The sequence below is a fragment of the Centropristis striata genome, chromosome 6, assembly GCF_030273125.1.
Source record: "Centropristis striata isolate RG_2023a ecotype Rhode Island chromosome 6, C.striata_1.0, whole genome shotgun sequence".
NCBI classification, from domain to species: domain Eukaryota; kingdom Metazoa; phylum Chordata; class Actinopteri; order Perciformes; family Serranidae; genus Centropristis; species Centropristis striata.
This window is the reverse complement of record NC_081522.1, coordinates 27,175,618-27,203,090: the sequence shown is the minus strand read 5'-3', so window position 1 is coordinate 27,203,090 and position 27,473 is coordinate 27,175,618. Positions and strand designations below refer to the sequence as shown.

At 38.3% G+C, this 27,473-nt stretch overlaps 1 protein-coding gene across 1 annotated transcript; it reads right to left on the bottom strand.

Moving 5' to 3' along the window:
- Positions 1-61: 61 nt before the first annotated feature.
- Positions 62-26,536, bottom strand: ano10b (anoctamin 10b). The gene is made up of 16 exons (XM_059334397.1): positions 26,402-26,536; positions 26,195-26,264; positions 23,389-23,657; positions 20,458-20,655; positions 16,698-16,835; positions 15,563-15,679; positions 15,293-15,409; positions 11,378-11,710; positions 9,830-10,012; positions 8,938-8,993; positions 8,772-8,846; positions 5,662-5,826; positions 5,387-5,578; positions 5,166-5,303; positions 3,714-3,830; positions 62-3,628 (listed from the first exon to the last, which is right to left on the bottom strand). Exons 3-16 carry the CDS (start codon positions 23,648-23,650, stop codon positions 3,608-3,610), a joined length of 2,112 nt encoding a protein of 703 aa, XP_059190380.1. The 5' UTR covers positions 23,651-23,657; positions 26,195-26,264; positions 26,402-26,536; the 3' UTR covers positions 62-3,607.
- Positions 26,537-27,473: the final 937 nt, after the last annotated feature.

Below are 27,473 nucleotides of genomic sequence, written 5' to 3'. Positions count from 1 at the left end.
TGGAAAGGTTTATTTACTTTCACAGATCAACTTTTCATAAAGAGATGACACGACAAACAACTAGTTTCCTTCTGTGACTTTATTACATTTACATTTAGTCATTTAGCAGACGCTTTTATCCAAAGCGACTTATTACAGAACAACCAGCAAACACTGTCAACCTGTTTCTGACCTGAAATCCTGACCACAAGCCTTCAGAACACAGCACACACACACACACACACACACACACACACACACACACCCCTAAGTCTATAATTATGTCAAGATTGCACACGTACAGCTACATGAGGAAGTCTAGCCACCTTTCTGCTTAAGGCAGTCCTTCTACAGCCACCAGGACTCATGAAAAGCTGCATGTGGAATAACATAGAAAGTGTATAGTGCCTCCTGGTGGCCGGAAAGAATACTAACTCCTAAAATCAATAATTTAATATCAATACACTGTTAAGCATGTATGGAATAATGGAAGAAATGGTGGACTTCCCCGGTAGATTCATCTGCACATTCGTTACATTAGATAAAATGTGTCAGCAGTGAAATAACACATAGGTATACAGTATAGGTGTTAGACTATAAGGTGTATCGGTTGTTGCAGCACAGTGAACTCAAGCATCATTTTTAGAGGCACGCTTAATTGGCAAGTGAGTAAAGTCTGAAATCCACACATTAAAAATAAATGCTACATTTCTAATAGCAAAGCACATAGCGGTTCTTTGGTAGCTCCCCATCACTTTCAATGCAAATCGATAATTGGCACATAGTTTACTGTTTTCATCTCATGTTACAGATTGTAAAATATAACCACACTGTGATTAATTAAGGAAAGGACAGTACCATCAAGGGAGGGTGTAAGTGCAACCAGAAGGAAATCTTTAAATGTTTCTCATGATTTCTATTGAGGTCTCAAATGTCATGACAGACATTACTGTAGACTACTTGTGAATAATTGTTTAAAATCCTCCCTCTATTAGGATTCCAAGCACAAAACTCACAGACTGCAAGTTTAAGTTAAAGGACTACGATTCAGTCTGGATCTACATTTGATGGAGCCATTTAAAAAAGGTTTTAAAAATTAAAGCTGCAATAATCGTTTAAGTACGGTGGCCCTGAGAGAAAACACACGCAAATACACAAAACACAAACTGAGAAAACATCTTCATCAGTTTGACAACACAAGCGCAGCATTTAGAAAATGCTGCAAAGACCACAACACAACAGAAGTGTTTCCAGAGGACATTTAAAAGTGATGCACATGCGGGCTAGCACTAGCGTGCTAACATTTGCGGCCGATCATAGTGTACTAACGTAAGCCGGCAATTGATAGTGTGCTAGTGTTAGCTGGCTAGCAAGAGCAAGACCAACTCAGTGCCAAGGTTATAATAGTTTTGGTTTTTCATTAGTTTTAGTTTTAATTTCATTGTGAATTTTTTGAATTTTTTTTGTTTTCAAATTCAGTTAGTTTTAATTCGTTTTTATCTTTTGGAAAATGCTTAGTTTTAGTTTAGCTTTTATTAGTTTTAGTGTTAGTTTTAGGTTTTTTGTAATGGGGTATTTGTTGGGTGCCAGAATCAAAAAAGTCACAATCAATCTTTATTTCCTTTGTCTGATCCATCTCAGCCCCAATAAGTTTATTAAGTCATAAAACCAGATAGATGAAATAGATTTCATATCAACCAAAAAGGTTTAAATACGAAAAAAGTTAAAAACCAAAGACGAAAACTAAGGACATTTTCACTATAATTTTAGCTAGTTTTAGTTAGTTTTGTAACCACAAAATATAGTTTCAGTTAGTTATCTTTTTTTTATTTCAGTTAATGAAAATGTTTTTTCAATTCTAGTTTTCGTTATTTCATTAGTTTTCGTTATAGAACTATAGAACTATAATAACCTTGCTCAGTGCATTGAGAGAGACAAACGCTATATATCACATTATAACGTGAAATGATCATGATCTTGAAATAACGTGATAATATTACATTTGTGTCCAGACGTTTGCATCACTTCTGTTGTGTTGTCGTCTTTGTTTTCCTTGTTTTCTAAATGCTGCGCTTGTGTTGTCAAACTGATGAAGATGTTTTCTCAGTTTGCTTGTGTTTTGTGTATTTGCATGTGTTTTCTTAAGTTGCAGCGCTGTTAGCTAAAGCTAAACGATGCTAAAATGCTTAACTGACTGAGTGAAGCTGCACTGTGGGATGATTATTCTCTGGGGTTTTATTATTATGAGCCATCCCTTTCATTTAAATATTGATTAAATCTGCTTCATAGACTGTCTTTCATTTATATTTGTTGTTTTTGCACTGTCCCTGTCATTCCTGTCATAATAACTATAGCCACTAGATCTTAACTCATCTTATTTTATTATCTATTGTCCCTCCAGTGATGATACTGTCCTGTAAATATGAATCCTGAACACTAACTGTAGCTTATCACTCGGTAATATGAGCAAAAACACTTCTCCTGAAAGAGTTCTAATCCAGAAAATGTAACATTTTCTTTCGTCTGCCCTGCCCATGGTATCAAATACTTTGTCCTTTCCATCCCTTACTGGTGTAAGTGTACAGCTAAAGTGGTTTTATAAGAGCTCTTCAGGTTACTCTCGTTAAATCCGAACAAACACTGTGAAAACCTCTGTTATTATAACACAGTTTTTAAAGCACACATGACTAATACATTCTATTTGCAGCCTAATATTGGGAGAAAAAAAACACCTTTTAGCTGCTGTTTCGATAATTGCACTTGCAGTGTACGTGTAATATGAGTGTGCATTTTAAATGGTGTACATTGCAGAAGCACCATGTTATAAACACTAAAGTGTACAGGTAGTGGGAAGGCATAGCTAACCTAATGATCGTTTTATGATAAAAGCACCAAATTTGGTACATATGTAGCTTAATATATTTGAAAAAAGACTGGAAATTGGGCCATCGCATATTCACATTTGGATGACCATGGCCGACAATTTTCCAAAATGTCGGCCAGCTGTTACAAGTAGATAGAACCTGGGCCTCCAAGCTGCTGTTTACATGTTTACAACACCACAAATATTAATTACATAGAAGTTCAAGTGAAAATATTTTGTTGTTTTTTGTAAAACAATAATAAATCAAAGAAAATGCAACAAAATGTTTAGATTGCCTCTGCATGATATTGTAATAAATGAACTCCTTAGCATTCTGATGTTTTCATTGTCACATCATATCTATCTTATGTAACTATGTTATGAAAAAAGATTCTAAGGAATCCATTGGTAAGAGGCATGCCAGGATATCATATCGGGAAGTTGACGTAATGCGGTGCAAAGTGAGACTATTTTTAAAAATGGCTGCCACGGCAACCAGGGTCTGAGTTTGTGTTGGCCCAATATCCAGTTTTGTTCCCAATATATTTATCAACACATCTGCCAAATTTCGTGCTTTTATCACAAAATGAACAATTGGTATGATATATTAAGCTATGCCTCCCCACTAAGGGGCACAGCAGGATGCATTGTGGGCCCTGCTTGGGATCTAAAACTCCCCTCTGAGGGCCCACCCAACACTGAGGTTAGTACTGTCTTCTGGTTACATAACAGCATAAAACAACACCGCAACACTTTGAAACGCGATCACTCTTCAGAATGGACTTTCTGGAAGAGAGGAGAGAAAAGTTGTCACTCAGATGAAGGAGAACACAGGAATGGTAAATAATGAAATGTGTGGTGGAGGGTTCACCTGCTCTCTCAAGGCCTGCCTGGACATGTACTCAATGTGCTCTCTCTTTTTGCGGATCCAGTCCGGTTCATCAGGGATCAGTACCGCCAAAACCACCTTCACCATGATCAGAACATGCTGCAAACACACACAGGTTACACACACACACATGCAGCGCACACTACACATCTTTCCCCGTTCCCCTCTGCTCCGTGCTAAATGGACATTACAACACACACATCCCCTTCCTCTCACTGTACAATACAGGGTGCACACTCTAAACCAGGGGCAGCTCTAATTTAACCCTTGAGGCACCTTTGGGACCAAACGTGTCCATTCTGCTAATTTTATGTTTTTGATTTTTTAATATATCGGTCGGTTTAAAGGCTAATTGTATGAAACTTGGCCAGGGATTGTTCTTTATTATAATTTTAAAAATTCCAAAATTCCTCTTTTGCAAGTTGTATAGAATAGGCGATATGCATAACACTCACACTTTGACCCTTAAGGCCTGTTTTGATCTCATTGACTCCCATTATAAACACATATTTTTGATACACTGTAATCCTGACATAATATAATGCTTTTCACATGAATTCCTAATAAATCTCAGCCTCTCCCTTCAAAATACATGGAAATAGGTTTTAGGTCTGATGACCCCCCTCAAACCACCAGGGGCATCAGAGCTAAATTACATACAGTTTCAATGGTTCTCTTACCTTGCAAAATACATGGCAATGAAAAAGCTGACACCATAAAAATGGTCTTGGTGTGTTGGGATTGATATAAAGGAGTTATCAATTATTGACCTAGTCAAGGTTGTAATAACCTCACCCCAAATATTCCACTTTGCGCCTTATTTTTGAAATATTGTATATTTTGTGTTTTTTGCCCTTGAGAAAATCAGGGGTTCTTATGACAAAAAAAATAAATAAAAAAAAATAAATTATATATATATATATATATATATATATATATATATATATATGCTGCTAAAAGGTTTGCGATGAAAGTGAAAAAAAAAAAGATACTTGAATGAGAGGGACCGTTTTGGGACCTTAAGGTGTAAAGTGTAAGGTAATTTTAAAGAGGCCTCGAGGGTTAAATGCATGGAAACAAACACATGTAGGAGGATGATGGCGCAATTATTGATCATGTGACGCAGAGTAAATGTTTTTATTAATTATGTCAATTTGTCTGGGTAGAAGACAGTTTCTGTGGAAGAGAAATTTTTGTATAATGTTGGTGATGATCACATGTGAAGTAAATTGATGTTTATGTTGTTTAAAATATATTGTTGTTAATTTTTTTAAATGAAATTGTCCTAGTGGGAGGAGCTACCACTATAAATGGGGCAGCCAGAGCCCTGGTCTGGGAGAGTGTGGTTGGTTACAGAGGAGCTAACAGTGTAATGGATGTCTTGTTGATTATTCCTATGTGACTCACTAATGACCTCTCCATCCTTCCTCTTACCTCCACCAAAACAGCCAACAGCAGAATGTTTGTGCTGCTCAGCCCACCCTCCTTAAACTGATTTTGTAACCATGGTGACAGCAGCAGCAGCCAGCAGTTGGACACAACGGAGACAAAACTCAAGACCTCGAAAGCAATCTGAAACACAAGACAATAATGAGCTGTCATAACTGAGTTTGGGCTGCGTCTCATTTCTATTGTGTGTTGTGTTTTCTGCTGACCCGCCACACGCCCATGTTGGCCACAGGGGCGGAGAAGGGTTTCCGGAAGAGATTGCAGATCTTGTAGGCGTCCGATCGGATCTCTGTCAGGTTATTAATGAGCAGCAGCACAGCCGTCAGAGGATACACGCAGGAGAAAAGACTCAAATATCCAAACTGCACCAGGAGCTCGATATACTCTGCAAACAAGCCCTGTGACAAAACAAGAAGCTCCGTATCACACACCAACACAGAGTTTTATCATCTGTTTTCATGTGCACTTTTTGTTCACTCACAGGGAAAGGAGGCAGGGTGCTCTGGTTCCTAAATTTGTCCTCGTCTGGGTCGTCTTCACTCTCTGTCCTGTTGGGGGCGCTGATGAAGCGGTCCACCAGGAAGGGAATGACCACCTCTGTCACCTGGTTCACGAGCTGCGTCACTATCAGTAAAGATGCTAGACGCTTTAGACAAAAATAATTAAACATATGAGTATTTGTCACTCTACTGCTCACACTTTTCAGCTGAAGATCTGTTTATTAGGGATGCTGCTCTGTTCTGGTCCCAGACCTTTGAATTGCTGCCCACATCCCAGATTTATTAAATGACCCAAATGTGCCTAGTGATGTGCTCACTGACAGCTGTTTCTACTAATGACCAATCAAACCTAGTAGGTGCAGTTAAAAATGCAACTTTCATCTTTGTACATAGCTAGCTGCCTGGCTACATTCATTAAAATAGTGACAGAAACGTTCCAAGATTATATACATATATATATATATATATATATATGTATATAATCTTGGAACGTATATATATATATATATATATATATATATAATCATTACTCTTGAATCAAAATTTGTCTTCAGGGACTACAGATTAAATTTAGCTGGTAGCTAATTCTGGTACAGCTGAGAGCCATGCACTGTCCCTGTTAAATAAACAAATAAATAAATAAGTATGTAAAATGAAAAAATAAGGTTCATTCCTCCCAACAACCCCCTTCTTACAGGACTTGCATATGACCAAATGCACTGATAAAGCCTTTACTTACATATCTTAAATAGCAGAAAAATACTGCGCCATTGACTTTAGACCAGGTTGTTGGTCAATGGTGCAATTGCATTCTGCTGCCTGAAGATAGCAATGCACCAACAGAGGGGAGTGTTTTGGCTCCGCCCACTAGTTAGTTCCCCTAAGCCTCTGTTTCCATACAGGTACTTTTCAAGCAGTTAACCAACAGAGTTTGAATGTGGCTTTCTGCGCCACTTACGTGATTATTCAGCACCAATTTTGACTGTGACGTCAGTGACACAACGCTGACAACAGACCGACACAGCGAGTCCAAACAGTCAAAACATCAACATTGCTTTGGTTTCTTGTTCTCGATTCTTTCGTCTCAGTCTGCTACAAGGTTATAATTGTTTTGGATTTTTCATTAGTTTTAGTTTTAATTTCTTTGTGAATTTCTGTATTCAAATTCAGTTAGTTTAAATTAGTTTTTAGAGTGAGTTTGCTAGTTTTTATTAGGTTTTTTTTTTTTGGAAAATGCTTAGTTTTAGTTTAGTTTTAGTGTTAGTTTTAGGTTTTTTTTATAATGGGGTATTTGTTGGGTGCGAGAATCAAAGAGGTCAAAATAGATGTGGTCTTTATTTTCTTTACCTTATCCATCTTAGCCCTAATAAGGTGATTAACTCTCACACAGTCGACTCACATAGTTGTGTAACATAATAATAAACAATAAACATATTTAACAATGCTTCCTGTATGAAAAAAGTCAACAAGGCAAAAACTAAGGACATTTTTATTTCAATTTTAGTTCGATTTAGTTAGTTTTGTAACCAAACAATATAGTTTCAGTTAGTTATCATTTTTTTCTATTCTAGTTATTATTTTTATTTCAGTTAACAAAAATGTTTTTTCAGTTCTAGTTTTTGTTATTTCGTTAGTATTCGTTAACTATGATAACCTTGGTCTGCTCTGCTTATTTCTTTAAAAATGGAGCTGTTATGTTGTGGCTGTCTCGAGTTCTATTCACGTCATATCCCGCCTCAACCGTATCCAATCAGCGTCGACTAGTTAGTAGCAGCTCAGACAGTACCTTCCTGAGGCAGGTACTATCTGAGCTGCTAACTGGTGAAGTTGGGGGGATCTTGGGTGGATCCTCTCTACCAAGACACACCCATACGACTCACTAGAGGGAAAAGTACCTGATGGAAAAGTGCCTAATGTGCCGGAAGACAGCATTTTTGTCATTTGTTTGGTGCAAGAAAACTCTTTCCGAACATGGACACTGGGCACGAAAATGACAACTGTGCCACATTTCCTATTAGTTAACCCTCTGGAGTCTCCAAAAGCTCAAAATCATGACTTCTTCATCACATCCAGACTAGAAAACAAAGCAGCGTGGAGCCCTACTGTAAATTTACCTCTAAAGTTCTGGCTTTAAACTCCATGAGGCCAGTTTCAGTTTGATGATGATATACCAGGTAAAACTGGAGACAAGCTCAAATATATTTAGTATCAAATGATAGAACTGGATGGAACCCTCTTATATGTTATATTTGCGACCTTTGTTCACATTTGCAACATTTACAATTCTTTATTGAGCGTTGAGAGTTTTGGAAGTTAAAAAAAGATTCAAAATCACATTTCATGTTGGACTAAAGGACTAAAAAAGACACAGAATAACCCAAAAAAAGACACAAAATGACAAAAAAAATGCACAAAAAGACACAAAATGACAAAAAAAAACACAAAATGAGAAGACAGAATGACCCCAAAAAAACACAGAAGACACAAAATGACTAAAAAAGACACAAAATGACACAAAAGCACAAAAAGATACAAAATTACTAAAAAAAAAAAAGACACAAAATGACCAAAAAAGACACAAAATGACTAAAAAAAGACACAAAATGAACAAAAAAGACACAACAGACAAAAAATGTCCAAAAAAGACACAAAATTATCAAAAAAGACAAAACGAATTACAAAAACATGAAAAGACACGAAAAGGTTTCAAAAATTGACAAAATAGCCCAAGACTCCATAGAGTTAAAGAAAGGCCCCAGTGACAGGGTAAATAATGAAATGAACCAAATGACAAATCAGTCGGTTTATCTAACTTACTAACTCTGACAGCCTGTGTAACAAACTAGGCTGGCCAAATTCAAAACAAGTTGGCCAGGAGGGTCCAGTGAAAAAAACACCATGAAGTTGTATTACAGGAATTGTGGGAGTCTTTTTGGATCTTGACCCACATTAGGCATAATGATTTGGATTTCTAAGCCCTTTTTAAAAAAATAAATTGGTCTTAAGTCCCCAAATTCATTGAAGTGCACCGCTACTTGAACCCCAACACTTTACTGAGACCAGTGGAAGAATTGTAGAGCTCTGCTGTTACCTTTCGAAGCAAAGGCACATCCTGCTTGAAGAAGGCAATGTGGAAGAGCACTGCAAAGTAGTTGAAGAAGGTGAACTGGGGGGGAGAGACACGAGAGTATAAAGAGCCTGAGGGGTTATTAAGAGGATGTAAGAGCTAGAGGTTAGAGAGGGGAGGAGGAACTTACCACCAAGACTTTGGCTGTCAGATGATTCTGGAAGGCAGACTCCTCTCTGTGGTTCTCTAAAGGGAAATATAAAGGGAAATAAAGGCTAATCATAAAGATTATGAACAATACTTTTGCATAACCTGAACAGCTGAATTGAAAGAAGAAACCTGCCTACTCCATTATCTTTAACGTTAATGATTAATTAATCCATTATTAGCTGCATTCATGGGCAAAATAAAAGATATATATTTATATATACAATCCTATGCAAAAGCCTGTTTTGATAACAGACGCTTTTATTTTGAAAGGAGGAAAAGAGACTTCTTGTCAATCATACAACTAACTCAACTAAGATTAAACTGTAAAGATAATGTCAATGTTCAATGTTTTATGTTTTATTTATTAATTAATACTCCTGTATTTCTGTGTGTTTTATAGTTGTTATTGCAATTTCAGTTTGCAAACTGTAGCTTTATCAACTTCATTCTCAGCTCATTGGCTTATTGATGTACGACCACAGAACTGAACACTCAGCGTGTTTCAGTTCACTGATACTGATACACAGTCAGAGATAAAGTTAAAATCCAAAAATACACAGATGGATTAAAAATTCCACGTGATCGACCAAATTCTTAACGACCATTATTAGATCATCGATTAATTATTCCCACCCTACTACTTACCAAGGTTATTGTTGTTAACGAAAACTAAAAAAAATAACGAAAACTTGAAAAAACATTTTCGTTAACTGAAATTTGAAAAATTTGAAACTAACGAGAAATCCCAAACTATTATAATCCTACTACTTACCATTGACTTTTCTCTCTTTATGTCCCTGTCTCTCTCACATTACCCTTACAACCAACCAAATCATTCATTTTCCACATGGCACCCCCTTTGTCTCACTCACCATATTCAGTCAGAGACTGGGCCACCAGCTTGTAAACTGTTGCCAGTACATTTGTATAGACGATGTGGAGCACTGAGGGCATGTAGAGCAACGTCTGAGACAGCATGGAGTCCCAGTCTGTGTGTAGCTGTTGCACCTGGGCCTCCCCCCAGTAGAAACAAAGCATACCCAGTATCACCAGCCCTGCAGAGGAGACATGACAAGGCAGGGAAATATCACCAATACTTCTTTTACTGTAATCATTGAACATCGTGCACTGCAAAAAAGGTGTGTCTAAAAACAAGATAAAAACACTAAATCTGAGGGAAATGATCTTGCTGCATGGACAGATAATTTCACTTGACAAGACTTATTAAATTAAGATTGTTAAATCTAGACATGGACTGGTGCAATTCAAGATCTTAAACAGGTTTATTTATCCAAGTTGAAACTTTCAAGGATGTTCCCTGCTGTAAACCCACTCTGTGATCGATGTGGACAGGCACCCGCCTCATTAGGACATATGTTTTGGACTTGTCCAAGCATCGTCACTAATTGGGTTAAGATATTTCAAAGTTTATCTGAGATTTCCCAGAAACATATTAAACCAGAGCCAGTTCTTGCAGTGTTTGGGGTTGGGTCAGCTGCCATGGAGCTCTCTCTCTTTATCAAACAACCAGAAGAATGTGATTTGTTTTGTGACACTGTTAGTGAGAAGAATAATTCTGCTAAACTGGAAACAAAAAAATCCTCCAGTCTATCAAGCTTTAATGAATGGTATAATGGCACATTTGCAGTTAGAAAAAATAAAATTCACCCTGAGAGGTAAGATAAATACCTTTTACACAATATGGCAGCCGTTTATGGACTAGTATACTAACTAAAACCCCATGAAAAATTAACAAATGTACATTTTGGAAAACTTGACATCCTCCGAGCTATGTTATTAATATTTAAATCTCTTTCATTTGTAAACTTAATTTTTGTTTTGATATTTGATTTGACTCCACCTAGGTTTTTTTTTTGTGTGTGTTTTTTTATTGCTTTTTTTCTACTATCATTCTGTTCTTTCGTGTTGATTTCAAGCATAAATGAACATGTACCTTCTTTATTTTTATATGTGAACGAAAGAAAAAAAACAATAAAGAGAAGTTTGAAAACAAAAAACATTGTTAAATCTAGAAATAAGCATGTTGAACGCTTAAAATAAGAAATTAACTCTTAAAACAAGATAAATTATCTAACACTTCTAAATCTAAAGGTTTTTTTTTTTTATCTTGGTAAGAAACAAATAATTGTCAGGTCACTCTGCTCGGGCCAGTTCATCACTGCTTGCAGCTTTAATTTATCTTGTTTAAGATAATAAGATGAGTTAATTTCTTATTTTAAGCGTTCAACATGCTTATTTCTAGATTTAATAATCTTAATTTAAGAAATCTTGTCAAGTGAAATTATCTGTCCATGCAGCAAGATCATTTCCCCTCAGATTTAGTGTTTTTATCTGGTTTTTAGACACACCTTTTTTGCAGTGTGGCACCTTTCAGCTCAGTAACATAATTCATGTTGTACCTAGAAACAGCCCCACCACTGGGAGCGACATCAGTGCCATGCGCATGTCCCTCTGCCACTCAGGAAAGAGTGGCTCCATACGACCAGTCACAGGGTTGACCCCGACTTCGCCATGGAAACCAGGTCGGGGCTCTGCGAAGCGCTCGGTAAGGTGCAGGGTCCCCCAGCGATAAGACAGGGCGGAGCTCCGACGCTTCCACAGCTCCATGACCACCGTGGACCACAGCATGCTGAAGACCGCCTGGATCAGGTGACCGCCAACTGTTGGGCCTGAGTCATATTCAGCACCTGGTGAGCTGGAGATGGACTCCCCCATTTGCTTCTGAACTTCACCTGTGATGAGCAGCAAGAATTTATCGTACAGCAGCTTCACTAAAATACATCACCCATCAGCCTCTATTGACCATTTAACCGCAAAACTCCTCCCCCTAACTCTGCTCGTCCAATCATATCTTAGCAACTGTTACTAAGAGAGGAAGGTCCATCAACCTCTGTAGCACCAGTGCTATAAGCAAAAACAGTTAATTTCTTCTGCTCTACAAAGTCTAACTGCAGTAACTAGGCAAAAGGTCAAACTGAGAAAAACTGCTTTAAAGTTGTTTAACGTTTTTTAACTGGCCAGCCAAATGGGTTATATGTAAAAAAGTGATATAACACTTATTTCTACATGTATTGATGATGTAATTTTTATGCTCAAAAATCATGATGATTTATTTGACCTTTGACCCCAAAAATGTAGTTACTGCACTCTGGTTTTGCTGTAAAAGGTTCTAATAGTGATGATAAACAGAGTGCAGTAACTATAATGTTGTTTTCTTCCTTCAGCTTTTATATTTTGTTTTATGTGAATAAACATTTTCAAATTGATTTTGTTATCAGTGTGTTTAAAAGTGTTTAACAACTCTATTCACATATGTGCATATTTTAGACTTAATATTATAAAGAAATGTTATATTACAGGCTTAATATAATTTTATCTCACTTTTTACTTCATCACTATCTAGATAATAATTTCCCTTTCAAATAAAATTATAATTTCAATTTTTTTATGTTTTAAGAAGTATGTATATCCAAAGCAGACTGTGGTAAGTGCAATTACTGCTTGGTTTTGAGTTGGATTTTTTTTTTTTTATATAATTATTTCTCTGAAATAAAGCAAAAATGAAATCTAAAACTTTGTGACAAGATAAAACAGACTTCAAGGAGTTCATAGTTATAACTCAATTTTGACCAAAAATGTAGTTACTGCAGTTAGACTTTGTAGGGCAGTACAGCCCTGTAATATATATCAATGCTAAACATAACATAACTGGAACTCCACTGAGTCAAACTGAAGCATAAAGAATAAGAGACCATACTGTAAACATCGATGTGTAGTCCTCGGAAGTCCACAGGAAGCTGGATTAACTATTATTAATATCTGTGTATCAAGGTCTATCATTCCAGCTCTTTAATCAAGAGTAAAAAAAACAGATGATATTTGGATGCACTGCTATTGAATTTAGTGTAAACATTCATTGTCTCCATATGATCAAGCCTGATGATTTCCTGATTGACTGCTGGATTTCTCATACGAAATAACACTTGATTCATACCAACCACGACAAGAGGAAAAATGACTACAAAAAAGACCAAAAAAACTAAAAAGAAATGCAAAGCAGCTGCAAAGAGACACAAAACATCTACAATCATTCACAAAACTACAAAAAGATGCATAATCTTTTTAGGAAAAGACATGCTTTACAACCATAAAAAGAGGCAAAAGCATCACAAAATCTGTGTTTTGGTCCTACATAGGAAAGATGATGGGGCCTTTTGCATGTCTGTGCCCAGGGGCCCGTCAGAGCACACCATTTCCACTACTTTACCATTTCCCTGCTGTTCACTGTTCTCTACCTATCCACTAGATGTCCTCAAACATTCCCACCACCCCTCATCTGTCCTGCAGTAACCTCTTCCCCTCCATTCTTAGCCACCTGACCATCCCGGCTCAACCCTGACCTGATTCTATTTCCCTTGATTGCACTGTCCAATCAGTGTTAGATCACTGAAGCTTCAATCTTGCTTTGTGCCTTCTTCTGAGCCATCTCAACCTGAATCCTGAATCCTGAATCCTTAATATGGGCTGAAATATGTGCCACCAGAAACTGTATTTGAATAATTTATATTTGAATTTGAATTGCTTAAGTTGAATAATTGCATTAAAAAACATAATCTGAATTGTAATTTGAAATTTGATTTATTAGTTTGGAACTGAACATTCAGTTCTCGCAATTCAAATTCAGTTTGCAAAATTCAATTTAAATTTTCTGCGACAGCCGGGTATTTGAGGCAGAGCAATCGAGCACAGATACACAGAGCGGCTCTTCGGCCAATCAGCACCTCCGTTTTCTTTTACATTTGTTGCCACTCGCGACGAAACGGAGGAAGAAGTTAGACTGGCTTGACCATGGATTGGCCGAAGAGGCGCCATGGCAACCGGGTGGCAACAAATGTTACCAAAGAAAACGTAGTTGCTAATTGGCCGAAGAGGCGCTCTGTGTATCTGCACTCGATTGCTCTGCCTCAACTACCCGGATGTTTAGCGCAGAAAATTGAAATTGAATTTTGCAAACTGAATTTGACTGAATGTTCAGTTAGAAACTAATAAATTCAATTTCAAATTACAATTCAGATTCAGTTTTTCAATGCAATGATTCAAATCGAACAATACAAATTCAAATTATGTGATTCAAATTCAGTTTTTTAAAGCAATTATTCAAGTTAAGCAATTCAAATTCAAGTATAAATAATTCAGATTCCGTTTCTGGTGGCACATATTTCAGCTCATACCTGAACCTGTAACCTGAACCTAACTGGAATCTTTCCTGTCCTGCTCCTGTTTACCCATTCTGACTTTTGGACTTTTGTTGCCCATGCTAGCAAGCTCATGTACATTCATGTTATCACTATCTGTATTTGCTGCCTCACACTAAGCCCCTGACAACTACTATAGGCATGTTAACTTGCTCTAACATGTTAACACTTAAACAAAATAGGTTCTACTTTACATCCTCAGGCCAAGCTTGGCATAGTATTTTTTCCCAGGAGTAGTGAATGATGTGCAAGTCAAATACAGCCGGGCTCCAATCATTTTCATAAGCATCCCAAAATAATGATAAATGTTCTCATATAATGACTAAGTATTTTCAAAACAATAAGAACTATCCTATTTCGAAATAATGAAAAGTTTTCTCCAAAATGTGGTGCAACTTTTTGTAATATTACGGTAAAATTATATATTGATTAGCACTGTTGATTTCACGTTTAAGATTGCCATTTTATTCCATATTTTACCATAAAAATTTAAAAGTTTTTCCATCAAAAGAAACGCTGTTCTGCCATATAATTGACAAGACAATACTTTATAAATGCTGCATAAAATAAAGATTTTACCATTAAATATTACAGTGTATTTCTGTTAGAGATATGGTGTTTAGTACATTTAACAGTTAGAAAAAGTATTTTTACAAATAATAAATGCAAAAATGATGGCTTGTATATATATAATGGTATATTTTTTGCTACAAACACGGTGCCAGTGTATTTTACAGTGGAGTAATATATTTAAAAATATTTTAAAAAATGTAAAAAATACTGTTTTGGCTGATGTATACATTTACGGTGTTTCATACATTACTGAAACTGAATTAACTCATTTATCATTTTACGGTCTTTTAGTGTCATGGTTCATTAGTTATTCACTGTAATATCTACAGATATTTTTTAAAGTGTTGTCACAATCATTTCATGGAAAAATGTTATTCCAACTTCATGATAGGACATGAATGTGTCCATCCTAACGGTAAAAATATGTCATAGGTGCCATAAACTGTATACATGAACAGATTTTTTATGATAAATCAACACACCTACCTGAGAAGTATGTGATGGACAGGCCCAGTAGTGCTGGTGGGAGCAGAGACCAGGTGTAGAAATCAAGGAAGCTGAAGTAGAAAGCCACAGAGCTTCCAAAATACTCATTGACTGAATCTGGATAAACAGAAGAGAGGTATCTGGTTCATTGTCTTACAAGCTGGAAATAGAAAGTGACACCGTCATGGGACTCCATTGTTAATTATAATATTCTGCGTGTGTGTGTGCGTACAAACATTCATGTGGTAGTGTGTGTGAATGTCCACCCACCCAGAGGCTGAACCAGCTGATTCCCAGCATACCAGGCCTCACTGAGTTTCTTCAGTTTGTCTGTGTTATGGAGGGGAAACGTGTCCACGACAACACCAGCTGACATAAGCTTCTGCCCTGCAACAACAGTCAGTTTTACACATGTTATTAAAGCAATTTTTTGTCAACAAATTTGTCAATTTTTGTTTTCAAATTTAGTTAGTTTTAATTAGTTTTTATTTTTGGGAAAATGCTTACTTTTGGTTTAGTTTTTATTAGTTTTAGTGTTAGTTTTAGTTTTTTTGTAATGGGGTATTTGACGGGTGCCAGATTCAATAAGGTCACAATAAATGTTTCCTTTATTTCCTTTGGCTGATCCATCTCAGCCCCAATAAGTTTATTAAGTCATAAAACCAGATAGATGAAATAGATTTCATATTAACCAAAAAGGTTTACATATGAAAGAAGCTGATGAAAACGAAGGACATTTTCACTATAATTTTAGTTAGTTTTAGGTAGTTTTGTAACAACAATATGATAACAACAAAAAAAGCTCATAAGAGTTTATTTTAAGAGCTGATATCTAGACATTTTCCATGGTTTTCTTGATAATAACCAAAATCATTACCAAGAAAACCATGGAAAATGGCTAGATATCAGGGATAACAGGGGTGGTCTAATATTTTTTTCCATGAATGTATATAGTACAGAATACACACTGAGGCTGATGCTGAGTGAAGCAATTTCTTGATTGAATGTGAAAAGAGAAGAACAGCTGAGATCAGCAAGACACAGATACACATGGTACAGTTGGATATTGGCTGAATGTGGAGACAGGAGCCAACAGCTAATATTTACAACATTGTCCAAAAAACTAAATCCTAATTGATGATTAGATTGCTTTAAACGCAGAAAATGTACTGGATGGTAGTCTACTATGTGATGAGTGCACTGAAAACTAATCTAGTCTAGTGCTGATCTGCAGCTGTTGAATTGTTTGCGTGTTCCCTTTTCGTCCCGAGGCGGTCATTGAAATGATCAAATTAAGCAACAAACTGAAAAAAACAACCAGAAATCCTCCAAATAAAATATTTATCTCGATGGGCATTTTTCCAGTGAGTGCATCCTGTTGTGAACACACAAAGAGAGCACTCACAGATGTTGTCCCGGTGGTGCAGTGTGTAGCTGTCACACAGACCCGGGATTCTCACGTCTCTCTGCGCCCGCAGACCGTCCAGCTCATACTTCACTATGTACTGCCGCTCCGCCAGAGTCAGGAACGCCTCCATGTTGTCTGTCACACACATGGATAGATGCTGATATATAAATATAGCTAGTGATACATACAAACACACATCAGAGTGAAAAATACAGCTTTCAAAAAGCCTGCAGCAATGGTCCTGTGAGGGGCAGATGAAAGATATTTAGTGTGATTTAAGCCATTCAGCTAAACCTACCCTGAGAAACCTGGGCGTCATCTTTGACAAAGACATGTCCTTAGTGCAACATTGTAAACAGCTGTCGAGAAATTGCTTCTTTCAACTGAGAAAAATCTCCAAGTTCAGGAACATGGTGTCACATAATGACTTAGAACTCATTATACATGCATTTGTGTCTTCTCATTTAGACCCCTGCAATAGTTCGTTTTCATGTCTAAACAAAAATGAGCTGTCGCGTCTGCAGTCAGTGCAGAAGACTCACATATCCCCTATATCCCCCTTAAATCCTTACATTGGCTCCCTGTCTCTTTTAGAATCAATTTTAAAATTCTGGTCTTAACATTCAGAGCCTTGCATGGCCAGGCCCCACCCTAAATATGTGACCTGATACAGCCCTACACCCCCACTCGGGCTCCGAGATCTGCAGATCCGCGCACCAGTCTTCGAACCAGAGGTGATGGAGTTTTCCAGGATGTTGCTCCCATGCTTTGGAACAGTCTCCCTCCCTCACTGCGCTCAGTAGATTCTGTTGTCACTTTAAAAAGCCAACTGAAGACATTTTTATTTGTTCTGGCTTTTGATTAGTTGCTTTGGGACTGCTATGGTTGTTTAATTGCTTTTTGTTAAAAAAAAATATTTTAATTTTATGTTATTTTATTTTATTCTTTATAACTTATTTATACTCTTCTACTGTACGCACTTTGTGACTTCTGTCTGCGAAAGGTGCTATATAAATAAAGTTTACTGACTTACTTACTTACTTACTTACTTACTTACTTACTTAGTATGTATTATACATGCTACCATCTTACTGTATTATCTATGTTTAACATGGTAGCAAGGGCTACATGGTGGCTCACAGCTAGAGGGTCGGCAGTTAAAGGGAACTCACTGCACATTTAGAGGTCTAAAAGAATCATCCACATTCACATGGCTGAACAGTTAATAAAACATGGATAAAGGCTGAACTATAGAGGGGGAGGAAGACAAACTTTTTACACCAAACAAGCTTTCAATAATCATGAAATGCCATTTAAAAATTATTTTAGTGTGTTCATCTTGCTTGCAGACACTTGATATGACCACTGCAAATCTGCAAGGCACTCCATAATCAGCTTTTTGTGCTAAAAATCTGTACGGATACTTATAAAATCATTGATAAAAATATGAACCATGTGAGAGACTTGGGGGAGCCGGCTGGCTGGTTGGGGGGTTCTTCTGAGTGGAGTTTGCATGTTCTCCTCCCACAGTCCAAAAACATGCACTTAGGTTTCATTGGTGACTCTAAATTGCCCGTTGGAGTGAATGAGAGTGTGATTGTCTGTCTCTATGTGTCAACCCTGTGATAGTCTGGAGACCTGTTCCGAGTGCAGATAAGCGGGTAAGGATAATAAATGATTAACAATGGTAGCATGCTAACATTAGCTGATAAGCACTAAACACAAAGTATTGAGGCTAATGCAAACTTCATTGGTTGTGCAGTTATTTGATCACAAACAAAGGTAGTGGTTCAGATGGTGGTGCTAGAGAAAAGGTTAGGGGATCAACAAAGTTATTACAATACAGTCCGTTGGAGAAATGAATGGATGTACTCAATTTTAGTCATCTGCTTGTGATTGTGATGGTCAGAGTAAAGAATAATAAGCTATTATAATGATAATGATAATGGGAATTTTCAAAGTAGTTGTGAAAGGCTTTTCCAAGACATCTTTGAAGGCTAACAGAAGCTTAAAGACCACAGTATACAAAGAGTACCCATTGATAGAGAACGTACGTATGATTGGAGTTACAATTAGGGTGTCATTGAGGAGGACGATGTCTGTAGCATGTCTGTGGGCACTCCTGACTAACAGGTACAAACAGTGGATGATGGGAATCTGATCCATACTTGCAATCAAGATGGACACAGCTTAATCAGCCGGGACACTCTGAAGCCTCCAGGTGGGACCAACCCATAATGGGATTTTAAACTTAAGGATAGTTTATCTGAGAAATCAAAGTCACCAAATTAGAGATGAAAATATGACAGCCTTGGAATTTTCTTTCCCAAACAGATTCTGGCTTTTTAACAGATGTAAATCTGTGCAACTGGTAAACACTAGCCCCTCGGTCCCGCAAATGTCCTGCTATACTGCTGGAAAGATCTGTGCCGGCATTTCGCCTTAGGGCGTTGTGATTCCTCCAAGGTGTGATATTTGAGCCCTTTCATAGTTCAGTCCGGCGTCGCAGAACAAGGTGGGAGGAGACGATAGAGACGTGTGAATCCAGGAACACACCAGCCCGACTGTTGGGCGTCAGGGACAGTCAGGGACAGTCGGGGACAGTCGGGGACAGTCAGGGACAGTCGGGGACAGTCGGGCGACGTCGGGTACGTGTCTGTTTGGTGTGTTTATCTGCGTCACGGAAGCGCGGAAGCAGCCCGATTTGACATGCTCAGTTGGGGAGCGTCGGCCGTCGGGAGAGTGGACTCGTCGGGTCCTCTGATTGGTTGTCTGCTAGCTATGGGCGGATCTGATTGGCGGAAGTTACGAGAGTAACATAAACACATGGCACGGGAGAGACAACTACATTTTGCTTCGTTTTTTGCATCGTTTTAAAAAATACAGCCGCTCAGCCGGAGCGACCATTTTGCAGCGAAGCTTTGTTTTCCAAAACGTCCAAAACGTCTTCTCAAAACTAATAACAAGCTTAATGCTGTAGGATGTTTGGATTACAGTCACGAGACTAGCGCCACCCGTTAATAGGGAGACTTATTGCATCTCGCGCAAGTGCAAAACGTACAGGCCACTGTGTAGTGGCGGTGTGTTTCACTGCTTTTTTTCACCCAACTGTGTCCGACAAGAGGCGACAGAATCATCGGACAAGAGCTCGTTGGCATCGGGTCCCGTCGGGGCGGTGTGTGGGGGTCTGACAAACAGCAGTGCTGCACAGTAGCACAGTGCTAATAGGCTACACAGTTAGCTCTGTAGCAGTACAGTATGTATTTGCTGCAGCAGAATGTGTTCACTAAGCGACCTCCGTTTGTTTACAACAAGCACCGGACGGACACTCTATGCACAGTTAGCGATGCTAACTGCTAAATGCTAAATGGTTTGTTTACAATAAGCGGCGGACGCTGTGCCCAGTTAGCAACGGCAGTAGTTGTGCATCAATATTCCGCCTTGCCAGAATGTCCCGTTCATAGTGGTCCTGCTTCCAACTGTCCCGCCAATTTTCCGCCACTGTGACTACCTCTGGAGACGTAAAAAAATTGTAATTTGTAAAATATATATATATATATATATATATATATATATATATATATATATGTTTGAAATATATTTATGAAATGAAATCTTAATATTAAGAGGTAAAAATGAAACACCAAAGTGTGGATTACATTTTGTACTACCTTGTCATTTAAACAACACACATGCAGACCTTTCTTCATTATGGTTACAACATGTAAAGTATAAGTTAAAAGTTTAACTGCTGTACCTGAATCTTTAAAGTTGTCTTTGTCGTTGTAGGAGAAGGCTTCCATGTCCCCGTTAGGTAAGGCTTCCATGTCCCCCTTACTGTAAGTCTTACATAGACCCAACTCTTCAGTAGCTTTAAGTAACGTACAGCGTGGGGCAGAGACCACAATGATGTCACCAGTGGCGTCCTCACCGGGGTGGGCCAGTAATGCAGCACCTGAGGTTAGACAGTGGAACAAAAAGAACATATTTAAACTCTGATTCTGTAATTTGTAGGCAGAACCTATATTTCTTCAAGAGGAAGTACTTTATACATGACCTAAGCATATGAGCAGTTTTAGAGATAAAAAAGGTACCATAAAGGTAACTGGCTGGGTTTTGCATGATTTAGGGGTGATTTTCATGACACCTTAAGGAGTTCTGTCTCTTGTCTGTTAGGTGGAGCTTTATGTGTTGATCTGTCATGTAACTAAACAAATGAGATGTATGTCTTAGAGAAAGGTAATGTGGAGTGTCATCAGCAAAGAAATTATTATAAAGAAGAGCCCAAAGGTGGAGTAAATTATTGTCAAAACAAAGAGATAAGAATAGAAGAAGAATGTAGGTATGAACTGTATATTCTGTTTGTTTCTTTGTTCCAACTATAATAGAGCTCAAATGGATGATTTAGAAAATCGGTGTATAAAGAGTTATTAAGCATGGAACCAGCCAACTAACCAAAAAATATTAATGATACAACTTCCAAGCTATATTTAAAAAAAAGTCCTGTGCTCTTCTCTTTTTCCTTATCTCTAAAAATGCAGCCTGTCAGAAAGGGCTGCTCTGTGATAAAAGTAACGTACAACTGTAAACTTCAGTGATAGCTGTAGAGACATTTTAGACATATTAGGACTGAGGGAAGTGTAGTACTTCTCTGTCACTGCAAACAAATGTGTTTTTCTTAATAACGTGCAAAATTGTGGCTTCTACATGAGGATATGCCATCTCATGGCTTGTGATTAGTCTGCCTTGGATGATGAAGACATTTATAATAATACAAATCCTGATGTAGAATATAACTGTGATTTGTTACTTCAGGAACCTTGCTGTTGAGCTCTATTATGCCGTGTTTCCTCTGAGTGAAATACTTGTTGCACCATTGTATGGTGGCATATTTGAGTCATAAGTTGCGCAAATATCTCTCTGAGCGCGTAAATTATTTTGTGTCACGTGTCAATGTTTGTGGGCTGTCTGAGAAGACTGACGTAAATGAAGACGACCTCCATCTTCTGCTTCAGAGAGACAGCCTCAACCGCAGGACTGCAGCTCTCTGCTCCAAGTCACAGCAAACCCAAAGATCTAACACTTTTAACTACTGAATGATCATTAGTATGATGTCCATTGTAAAAGGCATATAAAACAGTGTATGTTTTTATTTACAGTTTATTATATAATCTAATCCATACTATTATTAGTAGTAGTATTTACTAGGGCCAGGATTTTAACACATAAATTAAGATTATTTAATCACACAAAAAATTAATGCGTTAAAAAAATTGACGCATGTTAATCGCACTTATTTTTGCACCGCGGAACGTTTCTCACTGGATGAGTTTCAGGCAGAACGATTATTCTGGAGCACCAACTAGTGTTCATGAGTTCAGACAACAACAAACCACAGTGAACATGTATTCAGTCATTATTCAATGGTATACTAAAAATCCATGTGTCAAATATTTATATGGGATTAAAATGCGATTAATTTCAATTAACTAATTACAAAGCCTCTAATTAATTAGATTAATTTTTTTAATCGAGTCCCGGCCCTAGTATTTACACGAATAGAAACAAGAAACAGCACTTTTTAACTTTTTTTTTTACCAGTGATGAAGCGGAGAGTTGTGGTTGTGAACGTCATGAAACAACCGTTGTTGTTTACATGATGCCGCCGCTACCACTGAGCTGTCAGCAGACAACTGAAAAGGCCACATGGAGGGCTGGAAAATGACCAATCATAAGAGAGCCCCCAATGTGTCAAAAGTCCTTGCTTCAAGTGAGCAGAGCTCCACTATGTTCGAGCAAGGGGGAGAGAGGGAGTGTTGTTGTTTGTTTTGCTGTTGTTTGTTACTCGCTCGCGCCTGCTCTGCTTCACTCAGTTGCTGAATATGTGCGTGAAGATCAAGTGCGCGCGGCAGTTGAAATCTGCGGCGCGTGACACACAATAATTTACGCGCAGAGATCCACGCATAAATCTGCAGATGTGTTATCGCTTGCGCCATTTATGACTCAAATATGACGCCATATCATTACATCAAATGGAAGTATTCCATATGTCTTGTATTTACATTTCCACTCTAAAGTTATCATGATATATTTGGAGACTTTGGTAAATGGACCTGCACTTATATAGCGCTTTTCTAGTTGCTTTGCAACCACTCAAAGCACTTTACACTACAGACTGCGCTCATTCACCCTTTCACACACACATTCATACTGGTGGCAGAGGCTACCCATTGGGAATTCATTCACACACCAATGAACGCAGCATCGGGAGCAATTTGGGGTTCAGTATCTTGCTCAAGGATACTTCGACATGTAGGCTGCGACGGTCAGGGGGCCAACCAACTCTACCAACTGAGCCACAGCCGCCCTTTGGGACTTCTCAAGCTCTTCTAGCTGCAGAGAGCAAGCAGTAAGTACTTCCTGACATAGTTAAATGTTAAACACCATGCATTTACATAGGACTCATTTAACTACATTTATCTACATTGCTAACTGGCATGCATGCAAATGCAATCAAATGTTTAAATGTTGGAGACCGTCCAGGAAATAACTCTCCTGTTCTATAGACTTCCAGTATGAAGAGAGAAAGACCCATAAATGTTTCATGTGTATGTTTTTCTTTGCAGGGTTGTAATCAATGCAGACAAATGAGCACTATAGGACTCATTACTGTTATTTGAGCCCTCACCTCCATCTTTCTGAGGAGTTCCAATCACTCTGATGAGCCACCTTTTTGTCTCAGGGCGAACTTTCTCTCCGAGCTTCACCAGAACCAGCGGCTCGACCCGCTCCGATTGACAGCAGGGGCAACTGACTTTAGTCCAACCTGGTCCAATGCTGGCAGCACTCAGTTTGCTCAGAACCTTCTCCGATGGGGACTTATCCTCCGGCTGCTGGGCTGTTTCACTGCTGCTGCCCCCACCACCTTCATCACCACCTGCCTTACTCATGCTGAGGCTGAGAAGAAATTATAACAATGTGGTTTGAGACTTCAGTTCCTGTCTGCTGGTTATGTTCACCATCTTCCAATATCATATCCAGCATCAAAATTTCCAATATGAGCATGTAGATTACATTCCAAGGACCGTTACTGATTTGGTGAAACTGTAAAGGGTTTCTGATCTTTGTCACGACAGCGATGGGGATGGCAATACTAGTTTGTTGGTTAAAAACAAAAAAAAAAATGATTAAAAACTGATCCACATGAAATATTTCAAGAAATAATTTTGTTCATGGCCCCCAGAGGATGTCCTACTGAATTTTCCTGTCCCGCCATTTGTCCTTTACTGAAATATCTTTATAACTATTGGGCGGATTGCTGTGAAATTTGGAACAGATATTCAGTGAACCCAGAGGATGAATTGTAATAACTTTAGTGATCTGACTAAACATCTGGCACCATCAGGGGATCAAAGTTTGCAGGTTGACATTTGCTTTTTTTAGTCAGCTGTTTGGACAACTACTGGATGGATGGCCATGCCATTTGGTTCAGACAATCATTCTGCCCTTTGAATATCTTGTGATAACTTTGGTGATCTCTTTACCTTTCTTCTTAGGTCATTTTATTTACTTTGCCATATAAGGGTTGTGACCTGTGACTAATGACATTCTATCAGCCTCAGCTTTATTTTGCATTTAGTACTGCAGGTGTTTTATCAGTCTGTGGTGGTAGTGTGTGTGAACCATTTTCTTTATTTGAGCCCACTAGATGGCGCTCTCTGTTCAACCAAGGGCTGAAATCACACTTAATTACAATAGCTTGAGCCTTTTTCTAAAAATCAGCACCGTCTGGTGGGTTCATAAGATAAATAAAATGGTCCATGAGGCTTCATTGGCACATCACTATCTAACAGAGCTAACAGACTGAATTTCCCCTCGGCTATAAATAAAGTAATTCTGATTTGAATTGATTTTGGTTTGCTTGTTATCAAATGTTAAAATGCTTAAGTGCTAACTACGGATGGGCGTTTGGAAGAAACCTGCCAACTCTATTATGTTTAATTTAATGATCAATTAATTGATTAATTGCTGTATACATACATGGACAAAATAAAATATATCTATACAGTACTATGCAAAAGCCTGTTTTGATAAGGGACGCTTTTATTTTGAAAGGACGAAAAGAGACTTGATCCTGTCAATCTTTAAACTAACTCAACTAAGATTAAACTGTAAAGATAACATTGAGGGGTTCAATGTTTTATGTTTTAGCCCCTGAAGAGGCATGAGGTTAGTTTTCACAGTAATCTTCATATTTAAATGTGTTTTGTGTTTAAATAAGTTTTGGATCAAATTAAATTCAGTAATTCATGCTAGCAAGGTTTGATAGAGGAAGATAGTTCTGCTCAAATTAATACTCTTGTATTTCTGTGTGTTTTATAATTGTTATTGCAACTTTCAGTTTGCAAACTGTAGCTTTATCCAACTTAATTCTCAGCTCATTGGCTGATTGACGTACGTACGACCACAGAACTGAACACTCAGCGTGTTACAGTTCAGTGATACTGATATGCAGTCAGAGATAAAATAAAAAAATACACAGATCGATTAAAAATTCCATGTGATCAACCAAATTCTTAACAACCACTAATCAATCATCGATTAATTCCCATCCCTAGTGCTAACTGTGCTAACGTAACTTGGAGTCTGTGGTAAACATTAAAGAACCAGTGTGTAGGATTTAGGATTAGGATTGAGGGTCTGTGGGCAGATACAGAATGTCATAATCGCTAGGTTGCACCAACGTGTTTTGACATTAGCCCGGAATGGACAAACTGAAGGCCACCATAGCTTCACCTCTAGATGCCACTTTATCCAACACACTGACTGCTCCTTTAGCATGCTAGCATTGCCAATGTGAGCATGTTAGCATGTTGATTTTAGTTGTCATAACTTGGCTACAATCCTTTTATGACCACGTTAAAAGTCATGAAGCAAAGAAGAATCATCTTTGTTAGTCAGAACTTATCTACCAAACTTTGTTTTCCTTTTTATAATCCTCCATATTTGAATGCAGTCACATCTTGACAGTGGTTATTTTCATTTTTTATTTCTGTACTTGCATCACCAGCGATTACATTATATAGCTGGTGATGCAAATGCAGAAACACACAACATTAGCCTGATTATGGAGCAGTTAGATTTGCACATGAGAGCTAACATGCAGCAATTTCAGGCAAATTTTCTAGTAATCTGCACACTGTACTTAGTCATTAACACTTGTGTAATTTCAGTTACTTCAGACATTAAACCATATGAAATGTTTCCGTTTCAGGAGGAAACTGCAGTTAATTTGTCACTTAAAGAACTTCCTCTGGTTTGACTCTGGGCTTTAAGATAAACTCAAGATCAGACTGACAGAGACACAGGAAGACAGAAGTGAAAGTAATACGTCCCTCCTATTGTGATTGAGGTATGTTTCAACAGACAGTGAAAATGAGAGACAGAGAGAGAGACGTATAGGGTGAAAAAGGATGAGTCAGGAAATACAGCACCTGGCAGGGAGCGTTGATGATGAGGTTCTGGTCTCTGGTCCTACAGAAGGCCCACACCCCCTCCAAACTCCTTTTTGAACACACACACACACACACACACACACACACACACACACACACACACAGAGGAACATGAAGACAACATCTAATCGGCTGTCCTGAAAACAAACCAGAAATAACACACTCTCACTCTCTGCACACACTTACCCAGCCTCAGTGTGTGGTTCCTCCCAGCTTTCTGCCTGTGTGTGTGTATGTGTGTGTGTATGGCAGGAATGCGGAGGAACTTCCACAGACTGCAGGGTGTGGAGGGTTGTTTGGTTTATGTTCAGGCTCCTCCCTCCTGCCTGCTCTCTGCTTCACTGCTGCTGTTGCTGCTGCAGCCCAGGGTCCTACTGCTCCACCCGCCTCTGCTACACTGAATGAAGCGTGTTAAAACACACACACACACACACACACACACACACCTAAAGATGCTCCAGGGCGACTACACCTCGGTTTGAACCTTTAGACCATCTGCAGCTTCAAAAACATCTCAGGTGAACCAGTTTAGAGCACTGTTAACATTTTTTTTTAACAATATATTTTTGAGTTTTGTTTTACAAAATTGACACATAGGTCACAAGAAAAATATAAAACCATACAAGAACACAGCGGCCAAAGGTACCTTAATTTAAGAACAAGAGTCCTTGAGGATCCATTCAAAAAGACGTGTGGACTCCATGCTGACTCAAACCTGCATAAACGAGCGGAGAGCAGATGTGACAGCTGATCGTACCCTCCGCTCACGTCCACATTGATAAATGCCGAGCCTTGAGTAGAAATGATCGTATGATCACTTTATGCTCACTTTCTGTCATACGCTCGTTTGATAAATGAGAGCCCTTGTGTATCACAACCTTGGAAGAGACGTGAACAGCTGTTGGCCTGTCCATGTCAGAGCTAACTGGCCAATAGGATTCGGTTTGCGTGTGAGTCCAATTATGTAGATGAATGTAAATGTGAATAAGGACTAAGATCGGGGATCATTCTGCCTGTGACCTAGCCTGGCTAACGCGAGACTAATCACAAATGAGGTTAGTCTGGACACCAGCCATTCATTTCTCCGTAGAGGAGGCGTGGTTTACAATCCTCCAGAGCCGTTTATTGGGCGCTATGAATGTCTATCAAAAGCGTATGTATGTAGCTCTTAGCCAATCGTATCAGTTATACCAGATGACGTATGTAGAGTGACAGAAATTGATGTTTACATAGTCGGACTAGCCCATCTCTACTTTTA